Source organism: Chelonoidis abingdonii, chromosome 11 (assembly GCF_003597395.2).
Source record: "Chelonoidis abingdonii isolate Lonesome George chromosome 11, CheloAbing_2.0, whole genome shotgun sequence".
In the NCBI taxonomy this organism is placed as follows: Eukaryota; Metazoa; Chordata; order Testudines; family Testudinidae; genus Chelonoidis; species Chelonoidis abingdonii.
The window spans coordinates 56,718,382-56,739,195 of NC_133779.1; the positions used below are offsets into that span (position 1 = coordinate 56,718,382).

Below are 20,814 nucleotides of genomic sequence, written 5' to 3' on the forward strand. Positions count from 1 at the left end.
CTGAAAGGAAACTTTTTGTTTTGTTCTGGGCAACAAAAAGCCAAGGAAATGATGGGCTAGGTTCATGCAGTCGCCAGCGGTGCTAATGACTCCTTTTGGGCCAGTGGGTGAGCGCTCACCTGGGATGTGGAAGACCTGGATTCCATACACTTTCTGCCTGATACGGAGAAGGAATTTGAATTTGCTGGAGAGTCCCCTAGCTACTGGACTATGAGATATTTTGGAGCAGGGCTATGCTTAAAATTTAGATCAATCTAAGGTAGGAGTGGGCAACCTATGGCACGCGTGCCAAAGGCGGCACATGAGCTGATTTTCAGTGGCACTCACATTGCCCAGGTCCTGGCCATTCCAGGGAGATCTGCATTTTAATTTAATTTTAAATTAAGCTTCTTAAACATTTTAAAAACCTTATTTACTTTACATAGAACAATAGTTTAGTTATATATTATAGACTTATAGAAAGAGATCTTCTAAAAACGTTAAAATGTATAACTGGCACGTGAAACCTTAAATTAGAGTGAATAGATGAAGATTCGGCACACCACTTCTGAAAGGTTGCCGATCCCTGATCTAAGGCCTGGTCTACACTGGGAGGGAGAGAGGGGGAATCGATCTAAGTTACGCAACTTCATCTAGGTGAATAACGTAGCTGAAATCTACGTACTGAGATCAACTTACCGTGGTGTCTTCACTGCTGCCGCTCTCGTGTTGACACCGCCTGCGCCTCTTGCAGAGCTGGAGTACAGGAGTTGATGGGAAAGCGCTAGTCTAGACGTGATAAATCAACCCCTGCTGGATCGATGGCTGCCCGCCAATCTGGTGGGTAGTATAGACATACCCCAGGCTATACCTTTCAGGGGTCTGAAACACACACACACACACCCTGAGCACTGTAGTTAAGCCAACCTAACCCCTGGTGTAAACACAGTAAACACAGCTAGGTTGACAGAAGAATTCCTCCATCAATGTAGCTACCACTGCTCAGGGAGGTGGATTATCTACCTCCATTGGAAAAACCCCTTCCATCGATGTAGGACGTGTCTGGACCTTGACACGTCAGCAGCACATAGCATCCGTAGTGTAGATATGACCTCAGTCTTTCCTGTTGAAGCTGTTCCACTTTGTATAAAATACTTGACTAGTCCTTGGCCCAGAGAGCAAGAATAAGAATGATGCTATACCTGGCTGTTAAGCACTCAGCTGGAGCAGGGGAAGACCCACATTCAAATTCCTGCTCCATTGACTAATTAGTTATACAAAGTAGAACAGCTTCAACAGGAGAGACTGAGAATACCTTTGCCCTAGAGTAGCCTCGTAGGTGCTAAATGTGAGACCAGATTTTCAATCTTGCTTCATATCAGGCAGTGGTGGGAATTGAACCCAGGTCTGCCACATTCCAGGTGAGTGTCCTAATGACTGGGCTAAAGGTTATAAAGGAAACTGCTCACGCATATGACCCCTTGTGCATCCAGCCTGAATTTTGTTTCCACCACAACTGTCCCTCCAATTTTTATCAAATATAAAAATAGTTTCTGGTCAACGAAAAAACAAGGTTACTCACCTTTGTAACTGTTGTTCTTCGAGATGTGTTGCTCATATCCATTCCAGTAGATGTGCGCGCACCGCGTGCACGTTCGTCGGAGACTTTTACCCTAGCAACACTCGGTGGGCTGGCAGGGCGCCCCTGAGTGGCGCCGCCATGGCGCCTGATATATAACCCCTGCCGGCCCCGAACGCTCTCCCAGTTCTTCTTGCCGCTATCCGACAGAGGGAAGGAGGGCAGGTGTGGAATGGTATGAGCAACACATCTCGAAGAAACAACAGTTACAAAGGTGAGTAACCTTGTTTTCTTCTTCGAGTGCTTGCTCATATCCATTCCAGTAGTGATTCCCGAGCTTACTTAGGCGTGGGGTCGGAGTGAGATGTTGCGGAAAGGAAGACCGCTGAACCGAAGGCATTGTCGTCTCGAGATTGTTCAAACCAGCGCATAGTGCGATGTAAAGGTATGCACGGACGACCAGGTAGCCGCCTGGCATATGTCCTGGATGGGGACTTGGGCCAGGAAAGCAGCTGAAGAGGCTTGAGCCCGAGTAGAATGAGTGGTGATTCGGCCAATTGGGGACGTGAGCCAAGTCATAGCACTTCCGGATACAAGATGTTACCACGATGAAATTCGCTGGGAAGTTATAGGGAGACCTTTCATACGCTCCGCCACTGCTATGAATAATTGGGGGCGAACGTCTGAAGGCTTTAGTCCTGCTGATGTAGAACGCGAGGGCCCGAGCGAACATCCAGGGTGTGTAGCTGCTGGTCTCGGCGGGATGCGTGCGCTTCGGGAAGAAGACCGGCAGAAAAAAATCTTGATAAGATGAAATAGTGAGACAACTTCGAAAGGAAGGCTGGGTGTGGTCTTAGCTGCACCTTATCTTTGTGAAAGATGGTGTAAGGTGGGTCTACGACCAACGCACGGAGCTCAGATACGCGTCTGGCAGAGGTGATAGCCTAACCAGGAAGGACGTCTCCATGACAGATAAGTAAAGAGCAGGTTGCTAAACGCTCAAAAAGGGCCCCATGAGTTTACTATCAGCTGTAGGCAACATCTGACTGTTGTGGTGGGGTGCTGAAGCATTGCTCTGACAATCTGCTCTATGGCTTGGAATCTGGGCTCTAGAAGGCTTGCTTTTGGCTGTATCAAGTCTAGGACCACCCCTATGAACTCTATCCTTTGGGTAGGTATGAGTGACAACGTGGGTATGTTGAGGAGTCCCAGCCTGTGAAAGAAGTCCTTGATGATGGTCACTTGGGCCTGAACCTTATCCTTGGAATGACCTGTCAGTAGCCAGTCATCAAGGTACAGCTACACTCAACTTGTCTTTTTTGCAGGAAAGCCGCCACCACCGCCAGGCACTTTGTGAACATGTGGGGGGCTCTGGACAGGCTGAATGGGCATACCGTGAACTGGTAGTATTGTTGGTTTATTACAAACTGGAGGAAGTGTCAGTGTGCCGGATGGATGGCGATGTGGAAATAGACGTCCTTCATGTTGAGGGCAGCGTACCAATCTCTCAGATCCAGTGATGGGATTATAGTGCTTAGGGAGACCATGCGGAAACGGAGTTTGACCATAAATTTGTTGAGTCCATGAAGGTCTAAAATGGGTCGAAGACCCCCCTTTGCCTTGGGGATTAGGAAGTAACAGGAATAAAACCCTTTTCCCCTTAGCTCCTGGGGAACCTCCTCCACCGCCCCATCTCGAGGAGTGAACATAAGGAATTGCTCATGAGAGGGGTCCCTGAAGAGGGATGGGGAAGGTGGGTGTGAGGGGGGGAAGGAGGAGAACTGGAGGGAGTATCCCACCTGTACCATGTGTAAGACCCAGTAGTCTGATGTTATATGGGACCACGCATAGTAGAAGTGGGACACCTGGTTTAAAAACTGGGGGAATGGATCCGGGAACTGAGTTGGTATGCTGTCCTTGAGTGTACCTTCAAACCCCTTGTTTGTTTCCAGGCTGGGGTGTATTCTGGCCTTGGTTAGGCACGTTATTTTGCAGTCTATGCCTGCTGTTTCTGCCTCAACTGCGATACGTGTTGTGCTTGGGCTGGGAATGATACTGCCTCTGCTGCGGAGGCTGGGGCCTGAAGGGCTTCATAGGGGTTGCTTGTGTATGCAGCCCTAGCAGCTCCAGATCCTTAAGTGGCACTTTTAGAGCACTGGGTCTTTTAAATCAAGATTTAAAGGGCCCTGGGCTCTGGCTGTGGTAGTGGCGGCTAGGAGCCCAGGGCCCTTTAAATCACTGCCAGAACTACCAACTGCAGAGGTAGCTGGGAGCCCAAGGGCTCGGGGGCCATTTAAAGGGCCCAGGACGCCAGCCGCTGCTGGGAGCCCCAGGCCCTTTAAAATGCCACCTGAGGAAGCTGGTCTGGTACGGCGTAGCGGCCCTTGACAGTACGCCATAACAGCTTACTTTCACCTCTGGGCAAGGGTTGTCTTATCTTTTGGGCCTAGCCTCTCTCAGAGGATATCCAAAAAGCTAGGCTTACTGTGGAAACTTGGAAGTGAGCCTGGGCATTCCAGTAAGAGACATGATTAGGGTATCTAATGAGGAAAGGCACAGTTTCAGTCACAAATCATGAAAGTCTTTCCAATTTGTCCAGAAAAGGATGACAAAGCATCAGAATAAAGTGCTGTCCTCACACTTGCAGGATAATTCCTCCAGTTAAACCCATGACTGCCCTGTTTGTGAAATCCCATGATGTAATACAATCTAATTACGGCTAAAACAGAAGTCAGAGTATTAACACGTCTTCTAGAGTCTTAAGAACACCCTGCATCCAGCTTACCTCCAGAGGAGTCCAAATGTTCTGGTTCTTTCATGTATACTATTTGACAGTTGGGATTTTTTGTATTTTATTCTTCTGTTAAACAATGTTTAAAAAAGAATATTAACTTAGGCATTATCGCAACTACACCTCTTTTGGGATTTGACTAGTGTGATTTCCGACCAAGTCGTGGAACTGCTGATATGGTCTTCACAGCACGCCAGCTTCAAGAAAAGTGTCGAGAGTAAAACCAACCACTGTAGATGGCTTTTGAATAAGAACCTTCTGCCTCTCATGGCCTCTGAACCTCTCTCTGGCCCCAATGTGAGGAGGTTCGAAACTTCTGTAGGAGGATTGCTACATGAGAGGGGTCCTGAAGAGGACAAGGAGGGAGGGTGGGAAGGGCGGAGTCGAAATAAGACTGAAACGGTAGCCGCCTTCCATGTCGAGGACCCAGCGGTCGATAGTGAGGGACGCAGGCAGGGCAGGGAAGAAAGCGGCGAGGCGGTTGGAAACTGAGCGGGATTCTGGAGAAATCGGTACGTGCTCTTGAGTGCACCTTCAAAAGCCAGGTTTCGGTCCCACTGGTTGGTTTTGCAGGCGAGTTGTTACCCCTGAGGGCCAGACTGGCGTCTACGAGAGTCCTGCCTCTATGCTGGAGAAGTCTTGTCTCGCCGAGGTGGGGGTAGAATCGTCGGGCTGGGGACGGAAGGCCGTCTTTGAGTTTGCGGCGTGTGCATCCCCAACGAGCGCATTATTACGTGATTGTCTTAGACTTTGGAGGCGAGGGTCTGTCTTCTGAGAGAACAGACCCTGGCCGTCAAAGGGTAGGTCCTGTATCGTGTACTGGACCTCGGCGGTAACCCAGACGCTTGCAGCACGAAATACGCCTCATAGCGCCCCTGATGCAAGAGTCTAGCTGCAGGAGTCTGCTGCATCTAAGGACGCCTGAAGGGAGGTGCGCGCCACCTTTTTTTCCTCCTGCAGGAGCGCTGAAGAACTCTTGACGGGAGTCCTGTGGGACAAGGTCAGTAAATTTTCCACTGCCTCCCAAAGTTGTTAAAACTGTAATGGCTCGTAAGACCTGTTGATTGGCGACTCTGAGCTGGAGACCCCAGCAGAGTAAATCTTCCTGCCCAGGAGGTCCATGCGCCTGGCCTCTCTAGACTTGGGCACAGGGCTGGTTGGCCATGCCACTCTCGCTCGTTGACTATTGGACCACCAACGAGCAAGGCGGACGGTGGACATAGAGGTATTCGTCCTGTGGACGGACCATGTATTTGCGCTCAACCACTCGTCTTCTTCGCCTTTGCGGGGCGGCACCGAAGCCGGGGTCTACCAGATTGTATCGGCTCATGCCTGGATGGTACGAATGAAGGGAGCGCTACGTGTGTGGGGCTCTGCCGAGAGGACAGGACCACTGGGTCATCCACCTCAGGGACTTCTCTATGGGTAGGTTTATATTTAAAGCAACCCGTCGTAGTAGGTCCTGGTGAGCCCTGAGGTCGATAGGCGGTGGCTCTGATGAGATGTTCCGCCCAAGCCTTGTCCGGGGCTGTGGCGGGACGAGGACGAGATCCCGGTCAAGGGTCTTGAAGAGACTCTGGTCCGGTGGGGCATCTACGGCCTGGTCAGGGTGAGGCGTATCCCGGGAGGGAGCTGTTCCATAGTGTCCGGAGGTGGTCTGCTCACCGTGGACTCAGGTGCCCTTTGGTTGGAGGGATTGAGCGAGGCGGTGGCTGGTGACGCCCTGGCTCTGGTGGTAAGTCCACGGAGTCCAAAAGGGCCTCTGCGGGCCCTTGAGTGTCCGAATCCCCATAAGACGCTGAGTCCTCCATGGGAGGAAATGGATGGTTGGCGGGTTGCCACGGCGGGGCCGAGAGTCTGAGATGATCCTCTCTACGGCCGGTGAATCACGTCCACGTGGTGCCGGGGAATGGTACTTGGAGTCCCGCCGGTGCCGTGAATGTGCCGGACTACTACCAGCGCGGTGCCGGGAGATCGACCGGTGCAGGAGCGCCATGCGAGATCGGCTGCGAGACGTGCGGTGCCTGGAGGTCTACTGGTGCCGGACCCTCCGTGCTGGGACCGGCTTCGTGACGTACAGTGCGGGAGCGGTGCCTAGATCTGGAACGGCGCCGGTAATGCTCAACGGTGATCGGGACCATGAGCGGTACCGCGCGAGTACACTCCGATACCGTGAAGGGGAACGGTACCAGGACTGCGAGCGCGGCGCGGGATCTGGAGTGATGGTGAGACGGGACCGTCTGCGTGACCTCGACCTGGAACGAAGTCCCATGTGCCGGGAGAAGGTCTCACGAGAGCCGGCTTGCCCAGAGATGTGGGACCCGCACCGGCGGTGCCGGGGGTCGAGGCAGCTCAGGCTCCGTCATCGATGAGGTCTCGTGCGGCTGAGAACGTCTCCAGGGTTGAAGGCACAAATGAGCTCAACCGCGGCACGCGCCAGGGAGCAATAAGGCACCGGACTCGATGACCTTTCCGAGGCCGGAATCAACGGTGCACAGACCTCGAGCGCGTGGCCGGAGTCGGTGCCAGCGGTCTGTTGTGGGCAAGCCTCTGACTGCGGGGCTGGTGTAGTAGCCGCAGGAGGCTTACGCTTTCTTGCCTCTCGGAAAGCGCGAGCGGTGCCGACCAGGAGTTGGTGCCGGAGACTGGTGAGGTGTCTTCTTTGAGGGCGTATGATGCGGTGCCGAGGAGGCGCTTGTTCCCGGTGCCGCGGGCGTGCGAGGACAGTGGAGTGAGCGCTGCTCCATGAGCAACTGTTTGAGGCGAACGTCCCTCTCTTTCCTGGTTTGGGGCTTGAACGCCTTACAAATTTGCATCTGTCTGTCAGGTGGGAGTCGCCCAGACACTTCAGACAAGAATCGTGGGGTCGCCTGTGGGCATCGGGCGACGGCAGGCCACGCACGGTTTGAAGTCCGGCGACCCGGGCATGAGCCCGGTGCGGGTAGGGGACGGGCTAACCCGCGATCCCTACTAATAATTACAAACAACTACTAAAGAATGAAAAACTACTACTAACTACTATTTAAAGTTCAACTATATACAAAATTCAAGAGGATACGAGTGAATGCTAGGGAGGTGGAGAACAGATAATCTGCGCTCCACAGTTCCAACGACCGACAGCGGGCGTAAGAAGAACTGGGAACGGTCGGGCTGGCAGGGGTATATATCAGCGCGCCATGGCGGCGCCACTCCAGGGGGCGCCCTGCCGGCCCACCGAGTGTTGCTAGGGTAAAAGTCTCCGATGAACGTGCACGCGGCGCGCGCACACCTACTGGAATGGATATGAGCAAGCACTCGAAGAAGAACTGAATTTATGAGCAAGTACATTATTTGTGTGAGATTTTTCACCCAGCTCTAGTCTTTAATGCTTCAACTGCGTAGCACTCCTTGGATAGAAGGAGCTTTAGAAAAGAAAAGGGCTATAGTAGGGGGCAATGGGATGAAATATTAATGCACTGGGTTACCCTTCACCCAATTCAGAAATATAAATTCTGGAGCCAGAGCATCCATGACTGCTCCGTGGAAATGGAATTATTTCATCTTGAATGCACTGCTTGAAATCCTTGACAATCTTTACTGTATGTTTTCCAGGTCAATGGTGTCTTTGTGGACCTGCCCTTCTCCTACCAGCACAAGTTCAAGGTCTACATCAGTGGAGTCCATGGCTTTATCCAGACTGATTTTGACCTGAGAGTGAGTTTTGACTGGTACAGCTATGCCAGGGTCATCATACCCAATACGTACGCCAACGCAGTCTGTGGCCTCTGTGGCAATGCCAATCAGGACCCCAGAGAAGATCTGACCATGAAGAATGGAACTCAGACATCTGATGAGATTCAGTTCGCCGACAGCTGGAAGGTGGGGGAGGTCCCAGGGTGCTCGTCTAGCTGCACCGGGGACTGCTCAGTCTGCAGTGAGGCTCAGAAACAACCCTATAAGGGAGACCAGTACTGCGGGGTCCTCATCCGACAGAACGGGCCATTCAGACAGTGCCATGGGGCCATCGACCCAGCTCCCTTCTTTGATGATTGTATCTATGACACCTGCCAATACAAGGGTCACCAGGACACACTGTGCACCGCAATCAGCGCCTACGCCACATCCTGCCAGGCCAGGGGCATCTGGATAGGGCAGTGGAGATCTGCCTCATTCTGCAGTAAGTGTCGCCTGTGGGACTCCGCTTTAGGGACTGGCTACTTCACGTGTGCACCAGCACCCTCTGCAGAGTGGGGTCAGATTTGTTCACCCACCCAGTTCTGAGTATCTTTGTTACAGATTCTAGACCTAGACATTTCCAACATGCAGTTAAAATTTTAGCCCCTGAAATATATTTTTCATTCTGTGTCATGTTACTTAATGTCTAGATTGTAAACTTTGTCTTAGAGCTCATCTTTTCTGTTCCTGCTGTTTTCATGGCTTGTCTACATTTACAGAGCTGCAGCTTCACAGATGCAGCTGTGCCGCTGTAGCACTTAGTGAAGACGCAACCTATGCCGATAGGAGAGCTTCTCCCATTGGTGTAGTTAATCCACGTCCTTGATAGTCAGTAGCTATGGCAATGGGACAAGCCCTCCTGTCACCATAGCACCGTCTACACCAGGAGTTCGGTCAGTATAACTGTGTGGGTGTGGATTTCCCACATCCCTGAGTGATGTACTTATACCGACATAAGTCTGTAGTGTAGACCAAGCCTTACACTTTGCCTTTTCAGAGTAAATTGAATTAATACTTTGGCATTTAGAGAAGTAGAAACATTTTATAACATTCATTAAGTCTTGTAAGTCACTGTGAGATAGGTAAGTATTGTTTTCCCCATTTGATTGGCTGGGAAAATTAGGAAAAGAGCTGACAAATTATTTGGCCAAAGGTGTCCTCCATAAATAGGTGGCAGAGCTAGGAAAAGAACCCAGGAGTTCTGAGCTCTCCTGCGTGCAACATAATGCATGAATGTAGACTCCCACTATTCTAGTCAAGAGGTGATCCTTTATCCAACAGATGGGAATAGAACCCAAGAGTCCTGATGGCCACTCCCCTAATTTAATCACTAGACTACACTTTTCCCAGAGATGAAACTAGGACCAGGAGTCCTGATTCCCAGTCCCCTGGTCTAACCATATCCTAAAGGATGTGAAAAGAAAGAGACTTTCAACAACATTGACCAAGATGATCTGTTAGTTCAACTACATTTCTCCTCTCACAGAAATTCAAATTCTCTCTGATCTTTTTCATCAGGACCCACCTGCCCCCTTAACTCTCACTACGAACTCTGTGGAACCAGCTGCCCTTCCAATTGCAACAACCTGTGGGCTCTAGATCGGTGTGAGAAACCCTGTGCTGAAGGGTGTTTCTGTGATGGTGGATTCACCCTGAGTGGTGACAAGTGCATCCCCGTCGCACAGTGTGGCTGTGTGCACCAGGCCATGTATTACAAGAAGGGAGAGGAGTTCTACCCCAGCGCCTCCTGCCAGGAACGCTGTCTGTGCAAAGACAATGGGGTCGTTGAGTGCCAGGAAGCCTCCTGTGGAGCCAATGAGGAGTGCAGGGTGGAGAACGGAGTCCTGGGCTGCCATGCCACAGGATATGGAACATGCGTCACATCTGGCGGATCTCACTGCATCTCCTTTGATGGACGGGCCTTTAACTTCCAGGGCTCCTGCACTTACACCTTAGCCAAGGTCTGCAGCAGAGACTCTGGACTGGGAAACTTCTCTGTGGTGGTGGAGAATGAGAGCCCTGGCGGTGGCCAGATAGCTGTGATGAGGACAGTGGTGGTGTCCCTTCATGATTACACCATCACCATGGAGAGGGGGAGGAAGTGGAAGATTGCGGTAAGTCCCTGTTTGCGATTAGTCTTAAATAGCACTAATGGTGTGTGTGTGTGTGTGTGTTTAAAACACTAGGACATTGCCAAGTCTCCACCAGTGATGGGTGAATTTCTCTCTCATTGGCACAGGTGGGTGGTGAACTCTACACTCTGCCACTGGTTACGGACGATGGAAAACTTTGGATCAACCAAGAGGGGAACAACATCATTGTCCAATCAGCCTCTGGCCTTGAAGTCTTTTACGACACTGCCTCCTACCTCCTAGTGTTCGTCCCCAGCACCTATAAGGGACATGTGTGTGGCTTGTGTGGCAACTTTAACGATGACAAGAATGATGATCTTCTACTGCCTGGTGTGAAGAGTACCCAGAATGTGGATGAATTTGTTGCCTTCTGGAAGGTGCCTGTTGAGGATGCCATATGTTCTGATGGCTGTGGTGAGAAGTGCCCTATCTGTGATGCAGCCCAGACAGCACCGCACCAGACTGAGAGCTCCTGTGGGCTGATCCTGGCCACCTCAGGTCCCTTCAGAGACTGTCACTCAAAAATCAATCCTGTTCAGTACTTCAACCACTGTCTCTATGACATGTGTGCCACCAACGGAAGGGGAGAGACCCTCTGCCAGAGCCTGCAGGCCTATATGGCTGCGTGCCAGGCAGTTGGGGCCAAGATTGAGACCTGGAGAACGGCCTCCTTCTGCCGTAAGTCTATAGGACAATCTACAATTTGTACTTCATTAACCCATAGCTGCTGTGGTTCTTGTGCTATCCAACCTCCACAATGCCTCTCAGACTTCTAGGCTAAGTAGGAGTTTCTGTTTATTTAGGTGAGAGACCTCAGCTTAACTTGCTTTCTGTCTGTAATGGTCGTAATTTACTTCTGTCCCTCCAGCCCTTGCCTGCCCGGCTAACAGCCACTACGAGATGTGTACCAGATCCTGCGATTTCACCTGTGCCAGCTTGTTTGCCCCTGCCCAGTGCACCGGGAAGTGCTTTGAAGGCTGCTGGTGTGATCCAGAATATGTGTCCGATGGGGAGACATGCGTCTCCATGGACAGGTGTGGCTGTGTGCACAATGGACGCTACATCAAGGTGGGTGCTGGGTTATTGGCCCATCTGTTCTCCCAGATTCTGCCATTCTCCTCTGGCAATGGGATTCCCAACGGGGATTAGAGTGACTATATAGTAGCATGTCCTGTATCCTACTATGTGGCTACACCTAAAACCTAGAGCCAAATCTTGCCCTCAGGGTCACCCATGCGACTTCCACTGCAGTCAATGGCAGCTGTGCATACAAAATGTGGGGCCCATCATTTCTATTACAGGAATCATAGAATCATAGAAGATCAGGATTGAAAGAGACCTCAGGAGGTCATCTAGTCCAAGCCCCTGCTCAAAGCAGGACTAACACCAACTAAATCTTCCTAGTCAGGGCTTTGTCAAGCCAGGCCTTAAAAACCTCTAAGGATGGAGATCCCACCACCTCCCTAGGTAACCCATTCCAGTGCTTCATCACCCTCCTAGTGAAATAGTGTTTCCTAATATCCAATGTAGACCTCCCGCACTGCAACTTGAGACCATAGCTTCTTGTTCTGCCATCTGCCACCACTGATAACAAGGATGATCTGCTATATTCCAGGACAGGGCTTTGGAATAACCAGAGTAAAGGCTGCTCCCAGAAGGTCTTTTCCGAGCTTTACACTGAGCTCAGAGCATCCCATGGGGGTGTCAGGTCTTTGAGAGTTTCATTGGTTCTGTGTAATTGTCCATGCAGGGCAGACTTAAGCAACGATGCTCACAGTTTATGGACCTCACTAAGCAGCCTTGGAGGGTTGATCTAAGGAACTTACCAGTAACCTGGGTTGTAACGTGATTCCCAGAAAGTGCTGAGCATGGGCTCAGGATCAGACAGGTATCCAGATAGCCAAGTATTGAGATGAAGCTTGTTTGCAGGAGATTGTAAAACAGAGTTGGAAGGAAATACCATGAGGGAATGAAACTGTCCAGTACGTTGGAGACTGAGCAAGTGTAAAGTAGAGAAGTGTCTAGGGAATGGGAAATAGGCCATTCTCCTCCAGGGGGTCTAATTCTTTTGATCGAGACCCAGGCTAGGAGGACTGGCTGGCTTAGGGGAACAGGGGATGGAACTCAGGGCCTCGTTTTTCTAGGGGTGCCAGCTCTGAGCCAGCCTCAGGTCAGAGGGACTGCCTGGTTTAGTGGGTTGGGGAACTGGGACACAGGGCCTTTCTCCTGTAGGGGCATCTGACTCTGATCCAGCCCAGGGTGGGGGGATTGGTTGGCTTAGGTGGGTGGGGAATGCAAGATGGGGCCTTTCCCCTCCAGGGGACTAGCTCTGATCCGGCCTTAGTTCAGGGGGCAGCGAGTGGAATATGAGGATTTTCCCCTCCAGTCTGGCTCCTGGGAAACAAGAGCATTGAGTGTGTGTAAAGGAAAGTGTTGGTGGGATTCAGCCTAATTTCTGGTTGGCAAATCTGCCTTTCACATGAAAATCAACACTGCAGCCACCCCCCTTGTTGTCAACCCTTGGGCAGGGGATGTTACTAGGTGTTGGGGCTTGATGTTATTAGACCTCAGTGTGGAGACCAGTCAATCCCACACCTGGCTTTCTTTATCTCTGCTGTATCCCCCTGCTCTTTCTCTCTGTGATCAGCCTTGCTGAGCTATTGCTTCTGGAAGGACCTTGACATCTTCCCTCTATTGATCGTCTCACGGCGGGGCTTTCCCATAGCTCTATATATTGCTGCTTCCAGTCCCTCCTGCTGAGGTGTGATTCCCTTTGCGTTCACTTAACAAAGTTGTTTGTCTGGGTATTTCCCTGAAGGCCGGGGAGAGCTTTTTCTCCAGCAACTGCTCTGAGAAATGCACCTGCCACGCTTCAGGCGAGGTCATCTGTGAGGAAACAAACTGTTCCGAAGAAGAGAAATGCATGCTCAGGAATGGAGTGCGCAGCTGCGTGAAGCAGGTGGGCCGGTGCACACTGGCCCCAGGAATATGGTTCACCTCCTTTGATGGTGTCGAGAGGGAAGTCCTCCTTGAAGGGCCCTACGAGGTGTCTTCTCTCTGTGAAGGGGTCGACCTCCCCTGGTTCCGGATGGTGGTCACTGTGTTCAGAGAAGGTGGTGTGGCCGTTCCTGATGGCATCTCCGTTTTCTTCGATGAGGCTCTGATCCATGTCAATAAGAAAAAGGAGATTTGGGTAAGAGGAGGCTGGGTTAGCACACCCAAAACAAGGGGGAGGGGTGAGTCACTGTTAAGATCCTTGCTTTATTGAAGGGAATTGATCTGCCCAAAGTCATACGGTGAGTCAATGACTGAGTTGGGAATAGAGTGTAGGACTCCTGTTAGGACCCTGCTCTAACCTCTAGACCCAGAGATAGAACCCAGGAGTCCTGGCTCCCAGCTCACCTCTATTAGACCCCACTTCTCTCTCAGAGCCACAGATTGAACCCAAAAGTTTTGACTCCCAGCCCCCCACTCAAAACCACTAGACCCTATTCCCTTCCAAGAGCAAGAACCCAGGAGTCCTGGCTCCCAGCTCACTCCTGTTCTAATCCACTAGACCACTCCTCTCCCAGTGGTGGGACTAAAACCCATGCATTCTGAATTTTAGCCCACTCATCTAACCAGTGAATTATGCACCACACAGAGATGGGAGTCCCTAACCTCCTCCTCTAATGGTGAGCTTGTGCTCAGTGGTGTAACCAGGTGGAGGGAAGAGGAGGAGTGGAAAAAAAAATGTGCCTCCTGATGCAGTGCTTTTACTGATGGGGAAGCACTCTGGGTCTTCAGCGGCAGGACCCTCACTCGCTTTGGTAATGAAGCGTCAGTGCTGCTGAAGACACTCGAAGCGAGTGAGGGTCCTGCCGCCGAGGTGCCGCCAAAGACCCGGAGCACCGCCCCGTCAGTAAAAGCGCCACAGTGGGTGGTGCCTTTTTTTTCCTGCTCCTGGGTGAGTAAAATTAAAAAGGCGCCCATTGTGCCAGGCACTGCCCAGACACAGCAAGAGACAGTCCCTGCCCCCCTGAGATCAGGGTCTCTATCACATAGAGCATACAACTAAATAGACACTTTCCTGAGAACCAGTTGAATAGTTGTTCTGGGCTGGATTGCTCTGCCTCAGTTGACTGATGGCCCCAATTTACTGCCCTTCGCAGTCAGTATGATTAGATCTGACCCACATTTCTTCTGACTGAAAATGAAGCATTCGGCTGTAAGCTCGTTGGGGTGAAGACTGTGCTTTTGGTCTGTGTTTGTACAGCCCTTGGCACAAACAGGTCCTGAACCACCCCTGGGATTCCAGGTGCTGTTGCAATAGAAACAATGCCCCTAATTACGGAAACGTGAGCTAACGAAGACCATGTTAGGGTTAGAAAAAAGGAGAGATGACTCCCTTAGTCACACCATGCAATGAGGAGAAGAATTGGAAAGAGACAGGCTCATCTCCCAGAGTGGAGGGGCAGATCCTGCTCTCAGTTACATCAGTCTCAATTCAGAGTTACTCCCCAGACTGCAATGGATTTACTCGGGTTTTACACTTGTTTGAGAGCAAAATCTGACCCAGCGATTCCAGACGCCATTGCCTTGTACTGGGGTCCATAGCCTAGCTCTGTCTCACTCCCTCCCATGGTGCCCAGCTTTTCTCTGACCTCCTTCTCTGTGCCTTCCAGGTGAGAGGGCACAAAAAGCAGCTCCCAGTGAATATATCCAGAACCTTGTCTGTAAGTGAATCTCAGGGCACCATCATGATTGTCCAGGGCTCTAGAATAAAGATTCTGTTCAGCCTGAGCGGGGAGGTGACGGTGACAGTCAGCGAGAGCATGGCTAACAAGCTGTGTGCACCTTGTGGGAACTTCAATGGCGACATCTCTGATGACTTGCGGCTGCCCAGCGGGCAGGTCGTGGGGAACATCACGGACGTTTTTGAAACTTGGAAGGCACGAGATCTCTCAAAAAGGTAAGAGGCTTTCAAAGGGCTGCTCCTTTTAAGACAGCATGGCCATTCACTCTCCACAGGTGTGATCATGTGGTTGGCCTGGTTCATAGATTCCATATGTTCCAAGGCAAGAGGGGTCATTGTGACCTGCCTCGAAAGAATTCCTGTTAGAGCAGATCTTTTAGAAAAGCATCCAGGCTTGATAACAGAATGTTCAACACTGGAAACCACTGGCCATGGCTACTTGCAGTGCCACTTTTGTTGAAGTAAAGACAGTAGCTGTGCTTCTGTTCTGTGCCACCTTTGCTCTGCTTCTGCTTCAGCCTGTGGCATATATTAGAGAAGCCATTGGATGCTTTGGTTTATAAGAGGGCTGCTTCACAGCCTGGATCAGCCCAGAATTGCTGCAGGGCCGCAGACAGGCCAAGACGGGCAGTCTTGCCCTATGACCCATACACTGGGGCTTACGAGGTGGACAGCACAGGTCTGCCCCTCCGAGCGCTACACTGCTCCTTCCCTGGGGCAATTCTTGTGTAACTTTTACGGCCCCAGAGTGAGGTGCGGGGCTGGTGCAGACGCTCTGTCACTGTAAGGACTCTGAGGTTCTTGATGACCCCAGTGTCAGTGGAGTGTGACAGGTTGGATCACAGAAAACTCCTTGGGAACTGCCAACTGATGTGCTGAGACTACTTCTAACCTGTTTTCCCTGCCAGCTTAGGACTCCAGAACCTCGCCAGATTGAACCAGACACACTAACCTGTTCCAAACCCAGACCCAGGTCCGAATCACATCCCCCAACAGCTGCAGACTTAACTGAAAACAGGTCTAACACTCAGATGGCCAGCTCCCGATGGGGTCCAAACCCCAAATAAATCCGTTTTACCCTGTATAAAGCTCATAAATTGTTTGCCCTCTATAACATTGATAGAGAGATATGCACAGCTATTGCCCCCCCCCCCGGTATTAATACATACTCTGGGTTAATTAATAAGTTAAAAGTGATTTTATTGACTACAAAAAGTAGGATTTAAGTGGTTCCAAGTAATAAGATAGAACAAAGTAAATTACCAAACAAAATAAAATAAAACATGCAAGTGTAAACCTAAGAAAGTAAGGAAGTGATTATAGATTGTGACAAAGTACCTGCCTCTCCGTTTGTTAGCTCAGTCCTTCTTAGCCTCAGAGACACAGGCTTGGGCAAAGTAAAAGAAAAAAAAACCTCTTCCCAATCTCACAGGGTCTGGCTGATCCCTTCTCAGCCAGCCCCTTGCTCTAGTTTCCTGTCCTTCTGGGGAGAATGCAATCTGCCTTGCAAGAAGAGTCTCAGAGTTTAGCTGCCCCTACTTGCTGGCAGCTACTCTGCCTCTCTCTTCCTCCTCCCCCTTGCTTCCCTGCCAGGGAGGTTTTAAAAAGGTCTCCAGCAATTGGGGCCAGCTGAACCTAATTAGTTCCCTGCTAACCCCTGTCTCAGCTGAACCTTATTCCTCCAGGGCTAAGCCTTCCGGGACCAATTACTACCCCTCTCCTGGTAGCTAATTGTCCTGAGTTTGCCACAAGATGAAACTTCACTCTCAGAGATGTTCCAGTATGCTTCTTTTACAGACTAGCCTCCTTCTAGTCTGGGTCCAGCAAACACTCACACCCCCATGGTTACTGTCCTTTGTTCCAGTTTCTTTCAGGTATCCTTGGGGGTGGGGGGGGGGCGGTGGTCGAGAGGCTATCTCTTGAGCCAGTTGAAGACAAAATTGAAGGGTGTCCAGGGGCTTAAATAGAATTCCTCTTGTGGTGGAGACCCTCTCCTGTCTCCTATGCAAAATCCAGCTCCAAGATGGAGTTTTGGAGTCATATGGGCAAGTCACATGTCCATGCATGACTCAGTTTTTACAGGCAGCAGCCATTGCCCACATGCTATGTTGAATGTCTCCAGGAAGACTTCTTATGTGGATTGGAGCACTCCAAGATGCATTGTCAGTTAAGTGTTTATTGACTGGGCACTTAATTTGCACACTCCTTTCTCAAGAAGCTGACCAAATGCTTTACTAAGGCTACTTAAACTCAAAGAAGTACCCAGCCAATATTCATAACTTCTAATATAAAAATGATACATGCATACAAATAGGATAAATGTATTCAGTAGATTATAACCTTTTCAGAGATATGTTCTATGGCATATGTAGCAGAAAACATATTCCAGTTATGTCATATTTACATTCATAAGCATATTTCCATAAAGCATTATGAGGTGCAACGTCACATGGTGTTTACTGGATTTCATTTCTGTTTGCTGGAGGGAGCCTCATAAAATATTTTGAGATGGTTGGATGAAAAGTGCTGTCAATCTCAATCTGTGACCCAGCAGGAGGGACTAATTTTTGTCTTTCTCTTTCTCTCCTAGCAATGTTTAAAAGCCACCTGAGCTGCAATGGACCCTGCCCCATTTCCCTTCCCTGCATTGGACTGGGCTGGCCAGTTACTCAATAACAGGTCATAGCTTAGCACACAAACGTGTGTTCCTTCACGTAGGGCTCTCCTTGCAGCGTGGATGAGTTCAGTGGTGCCAGGTGCATGACGGAAAATCTCATCTGGACTTGTCAATAGAGACGTTTGCAAAGGTGTATCTGAAGCAACCGGCTCTAGCATGCCTTGGGAAATGGCTTTCGTGTTCCGCTTGGATCTGACTGTGCTAAGATCCCTTCACAGCGACTGTTAAGGCCTCTTTGTGCTGCCAAAGTGGAATAAAGGAGCCTCAGCATAATGCAACTCAGGCTATTTGTCTCTCTTCTCAGCACTGGAGTGGTGTAAAGAGGGCTGGGTAATTGGGAATTCAGGCCTAGGCCTGCTGCTAACACACTGCAGGGACTATGGGCGAAGGTGCCTAACCACAATCTCCCTCTACGTCAGCACTGTGTGATAGGCGATGCCTTTCCTGACCTGCTCTTCCCCTGAGACCCACACGTGAGTCATGCCCACAAATCATCCCCATCACCTCTGGCTTTCCTCACCAGGGAATTAACAGCACCGTCACAGAAAGGTCAGCCCACACCTTCTGATCGCTCACCAAGAGCGCTAACTGGGGCTGCTCCTTTACACTGGCATGAAGTCCTAGGGTCACTCCTGATTCCACAGCAGTGAAGGAGAGGAGAATCAGTCCATTTTCCAGACTAAACAAATCCAAATTCATTCATTTCCCTCATAGGTCCATGTTTTCTAACACCTTTAATCATTTTGTTGCTCTTGTCTTCGACTTTCTCCGAATTTGTCCTCATCTTTCCTGAAATGTGCACCCAGGATCGAACACACTACTTCCAGTTGAGACCTAATCAGTGTGGAGTAGGAGCGGAAGAATTACTTCTGTGCCTTCTGTTACAACACTTTCAGCATAACATCCCAGATGATGTTCGCTTTTTTGCACGTGTTACACATGTTTAACACGTATTTTAGTTGTGTCCACTAATACCCTCAGATCCTTTCCGCAAGTGCTCCTTACTAAGGCAATCATTTTCCATTGTTATGTGTGCAGCTTGATTGTTCCTTCCTAAGTGCAGTACTTTTGCATTTTGTCCTTATTGAATTTCATCCATTTACTTCAGACTATTCTTCCAGTTTGATCCAGACTATTTCTCCAGTTTGTCCAGATCATTTTGAATTTTAATCCTATCCGCCAAAGCACTTGCAACCCCTCCCAGCTTGGTATCATCCACAAACTTTATAAGTGTACTCTTTATGCCATTATCTAAATCATTGATGAAGATATTGAACAGAACCGAACCCAGAACTGATCTCTGTAGGACCCCACTCATTATGTCCTTCTAGTATGACTGTGAACCACTGATAACTAATCTCTGGAAATGGTTTTTGAACTAGTTATTCACCCACCTTATAGTAGCTCCATCTAGGCTGCATTTCCCTAGTTTGTTTATGAGAAGTTTATACAAGACAGTATCAAAAGTTTTACTAAAATCAAGATATACCGCATCTACCGCTTCCCCTATAGCCACAAGGCTTGTTACCCTGTCAAAGAAAGCTATCAGGTTGATGTGACATGATTTGTTCTTTCTGGTTGGGTTCTGTAGGCCTGGTCACCTCTACAGTGGGCAATGCAAGACAGCTTACTTCAACCTAGCTATAGAAGTGTTGGTAAAGCTTAAGGCAATTTGCATTTTGGTTCAAGAGCGCTTGACTCAGGATGCCACAGGAAAGGCAAATCAATTGAAGGATGGTTTGCCTGTTGCTTTAGAAAAGCACATTCTTGTTTTCTTGTCCACACTTAAATTTTGTTCCCGCTAATGTAACCACCCTGCTACACTGACTTAATAACGCCATCTCCACGAACGGCATAGAGTCCAAATCGATGTAGTTCATTCAATGCAGTGTCAGTATAGAGCCTATGTTGCTTACATCAGCCATTAATGGCTTTCAGAAGCTGTCCCACAATACTCCACATTATCAGCACAATTGGTACAAGCACTCCTGGGATGCACACCACTGATACCAGGAACAAAGTGTGGACATGCACAAGTGATGTAATAACTGCAGCGGCTGTATGCTGATGTAAGTTAGGTCAACTTTATTTTGTAGTGTAGACGTGGCCTTAGTTCCAGGGGTATGTGGAACACAAATGTTTGCTGTTACATTATAGCATGGGATACAGTTGAGTGAGAACAATACATGTGGCGTCCTACAAGCATTTTATAAAACACTAAACACATTCTTATCAGCTAAACATCTAATATTCCTTTTGGTGATGCTAGCACACAAGTAGGCAAGACTAGTTTCCAGCTATGCATTTCTAAGTGTTCAGTCAGGACTGGGACCTGGCCGTGGCTGTTGATAGACTCCCTCACTTCACAGGAAGCTCGTGGCTATAAGCATAGGAATATTGTCATTGGCCATAAAATCATAGAGTATCAGGGTTGGAAGGGACCTCAGGAGGTAATCTAGACCAACTTCCTGCTCAAAGCAGGACCAATCTCCAATTAAATCATCACAGACAGGGCTTTGTCAAGCCTGACCTTAAAAAACTCTAAGGATGGAGATTCCACCACCTCCCTATTTAACCCATTCCAGTGCCTCATCACCCTCCTAGTGAAAAAGTTTTTCCTAATATCCAACCTAAACCTCCCCAACTGCAACTTGAGACCATTACTCCTTGTTCTGTCATCTGCTACCACTGAGAACAATCTAGATCAATCCTCTTTGGACCCCCCTTTCAGGTAGTTGAAAGCAACTATCAAATCCCCCCTCATTCTTCTCTTCTGCAGACTAAATAATCCCAGTTCCCTCAGCCTCTCCTCATAAATCATGTGCTCCACCCCCCTAATCATTTTTGTTGCCCTCCGCTGGACTCTTTCCAATTTTTCCACATCCTTCTTGTAGTGTGGGGGCCAAAAGTGAACACAGCCTTCTTGGCAACAAGGGCACACTCTTGACTCATATTCAGCTTCTCATCCATTGTAACCCCTAGGTCCTTTTCTGCAGAATTGCTGCCTAGCCATTCGGTCCCTAGTCTGTAACAGTGCATGGGATTCTTCTGCCCTAAGTGCAGGACTCTGCACTTGTCCTTGTTGAACCTCATCAGATTTCTTTTGGCTCAATCTTCTAATTTGTCTAGGTCCCTCTGTATCCTATCCCTACCCTCCAACGTATCTACCACTCCTCCCAGTTTAGTGTCATCTGTAAACTTGCTGAG

The 20,814-nt window shown here is 49.5% G+C and overlaps 3 protein-coding genes across 3 annotated transcripts in view; all 3 read left to right on the top strand.

The window, feature by feature from the left end:
• The window catches only part of LOC116839061 (IgGFc-binding protein-like), a 102,731-nt gene extending 99,653 nt beyond the window's left edge, over window positions 1–3,078 (top strand). The window contains exon 20 of the mRNA XM_075071390.1: window positions 2,884–3,078. Coding sequence (XP_074927491.1) covers window positions 2,884–3,078 — 195 coding nt within the window. The remainder of the gene's footprint in view (window positions 1–2,883) is intronic.
• Window positions 3,079–6,211: 3,133 nt separating this feature from the next.
• Window positions 6,212–10,971, top strand: LOC142047576 (IgGFc-binding protein-like). The gene is made up of 6 exons (XM_075071391.1): window positions 6,212–6,634; window positions 7,177–7,290; window positions 7,941–8,505; window positions 9,582–10,177; window positions 10,303–10,873; window positions 10,964–10,971. Exons 1-6 carry the CDS (start codon window positions 6,212–6,214, stop codon window positions 10,969–10,971), a joined length of 2,277 nt encoding a protein of 758 aa, XP_074927492.1.
• A 98-nt stretch (window positions 10,972–11,069) lies between these two features.
• LOC116820306 (alpha-tectorin-like) lies at window positions 11,070–17,863 on the top strand. Its single transcript, XM_075071155.1, has 4 exons — window positions 11,070–11,263; window positions 13,014–13,388; window positions 14,860–15,146; window positions 17,521–17,863. The coding sequence occupies exons 1-4, from the start codon at window positions 11,096–11,098 to the stop codon at window positions 17,528–17,530; spliced, it is 840 nt and encodes a 279-aa protein (XP_074927256.1). The 5' UTR covers window positions 11,070–11,095; the 3' UTR covers window positions 17,531–17,863.
• The last annotated feature ends 2,951 nt before the right edge of the window (window positions 17,864–20,814 follow it).

What these genes read in the sequence shown, in the direction of transcription:
- LOC142047576 (XM_075071391.1), top strand. Translation starts at nt 6,212, where the DNA reads ATGATCCTCTCTACGGCCGGTGAATCACGTCCACGTGGTGCCGGGGAA. An exon ending in CGGGCATGAGCCCGGTGCGG is followed by an intron (nt 7,291 to 7,940) that starts GTAGGGGACGGG and finishes TATGTTTTCCAG; the next exon opens with GTCAATGGTGTCTTTGTGGA. An exon ending in GAGATCTGCCTCATTCTGCA is followed by an intron (nt 8,506 to 9,581) that starts GTAAGTGTCGCC and finishes CTTTTTCATCAG; the next exon opens with GACCCACCTGCCCCCTTAAC.
- LOC116820306 (XM_075071155.1), top strand. Translation starts at nt 11,096, where the DNA reads ATGTGTACCAGATCCTGCGATTTCACCTGTGCCAGCTTGTTTGCCCCT. An exon ending in ACAATGGACGCTACATCAAG is followed by an intron (nt 11,264 to 13,013) that starts GTGGGTGCTGGG and finishes ATTTCCCTGAAG; the next exon opens with GCCGGGGAGAGCTTTTTCTC. An exon ending in ATAAGAAAAAGGAGATTTGG is followed by an intron (nt 13,389 to 14,859) that starts GTAAGAGGAGGC and finishes TGTGCCTTCCAG; the next exon opens with GTGAGAGGGCACAAAAAGCA.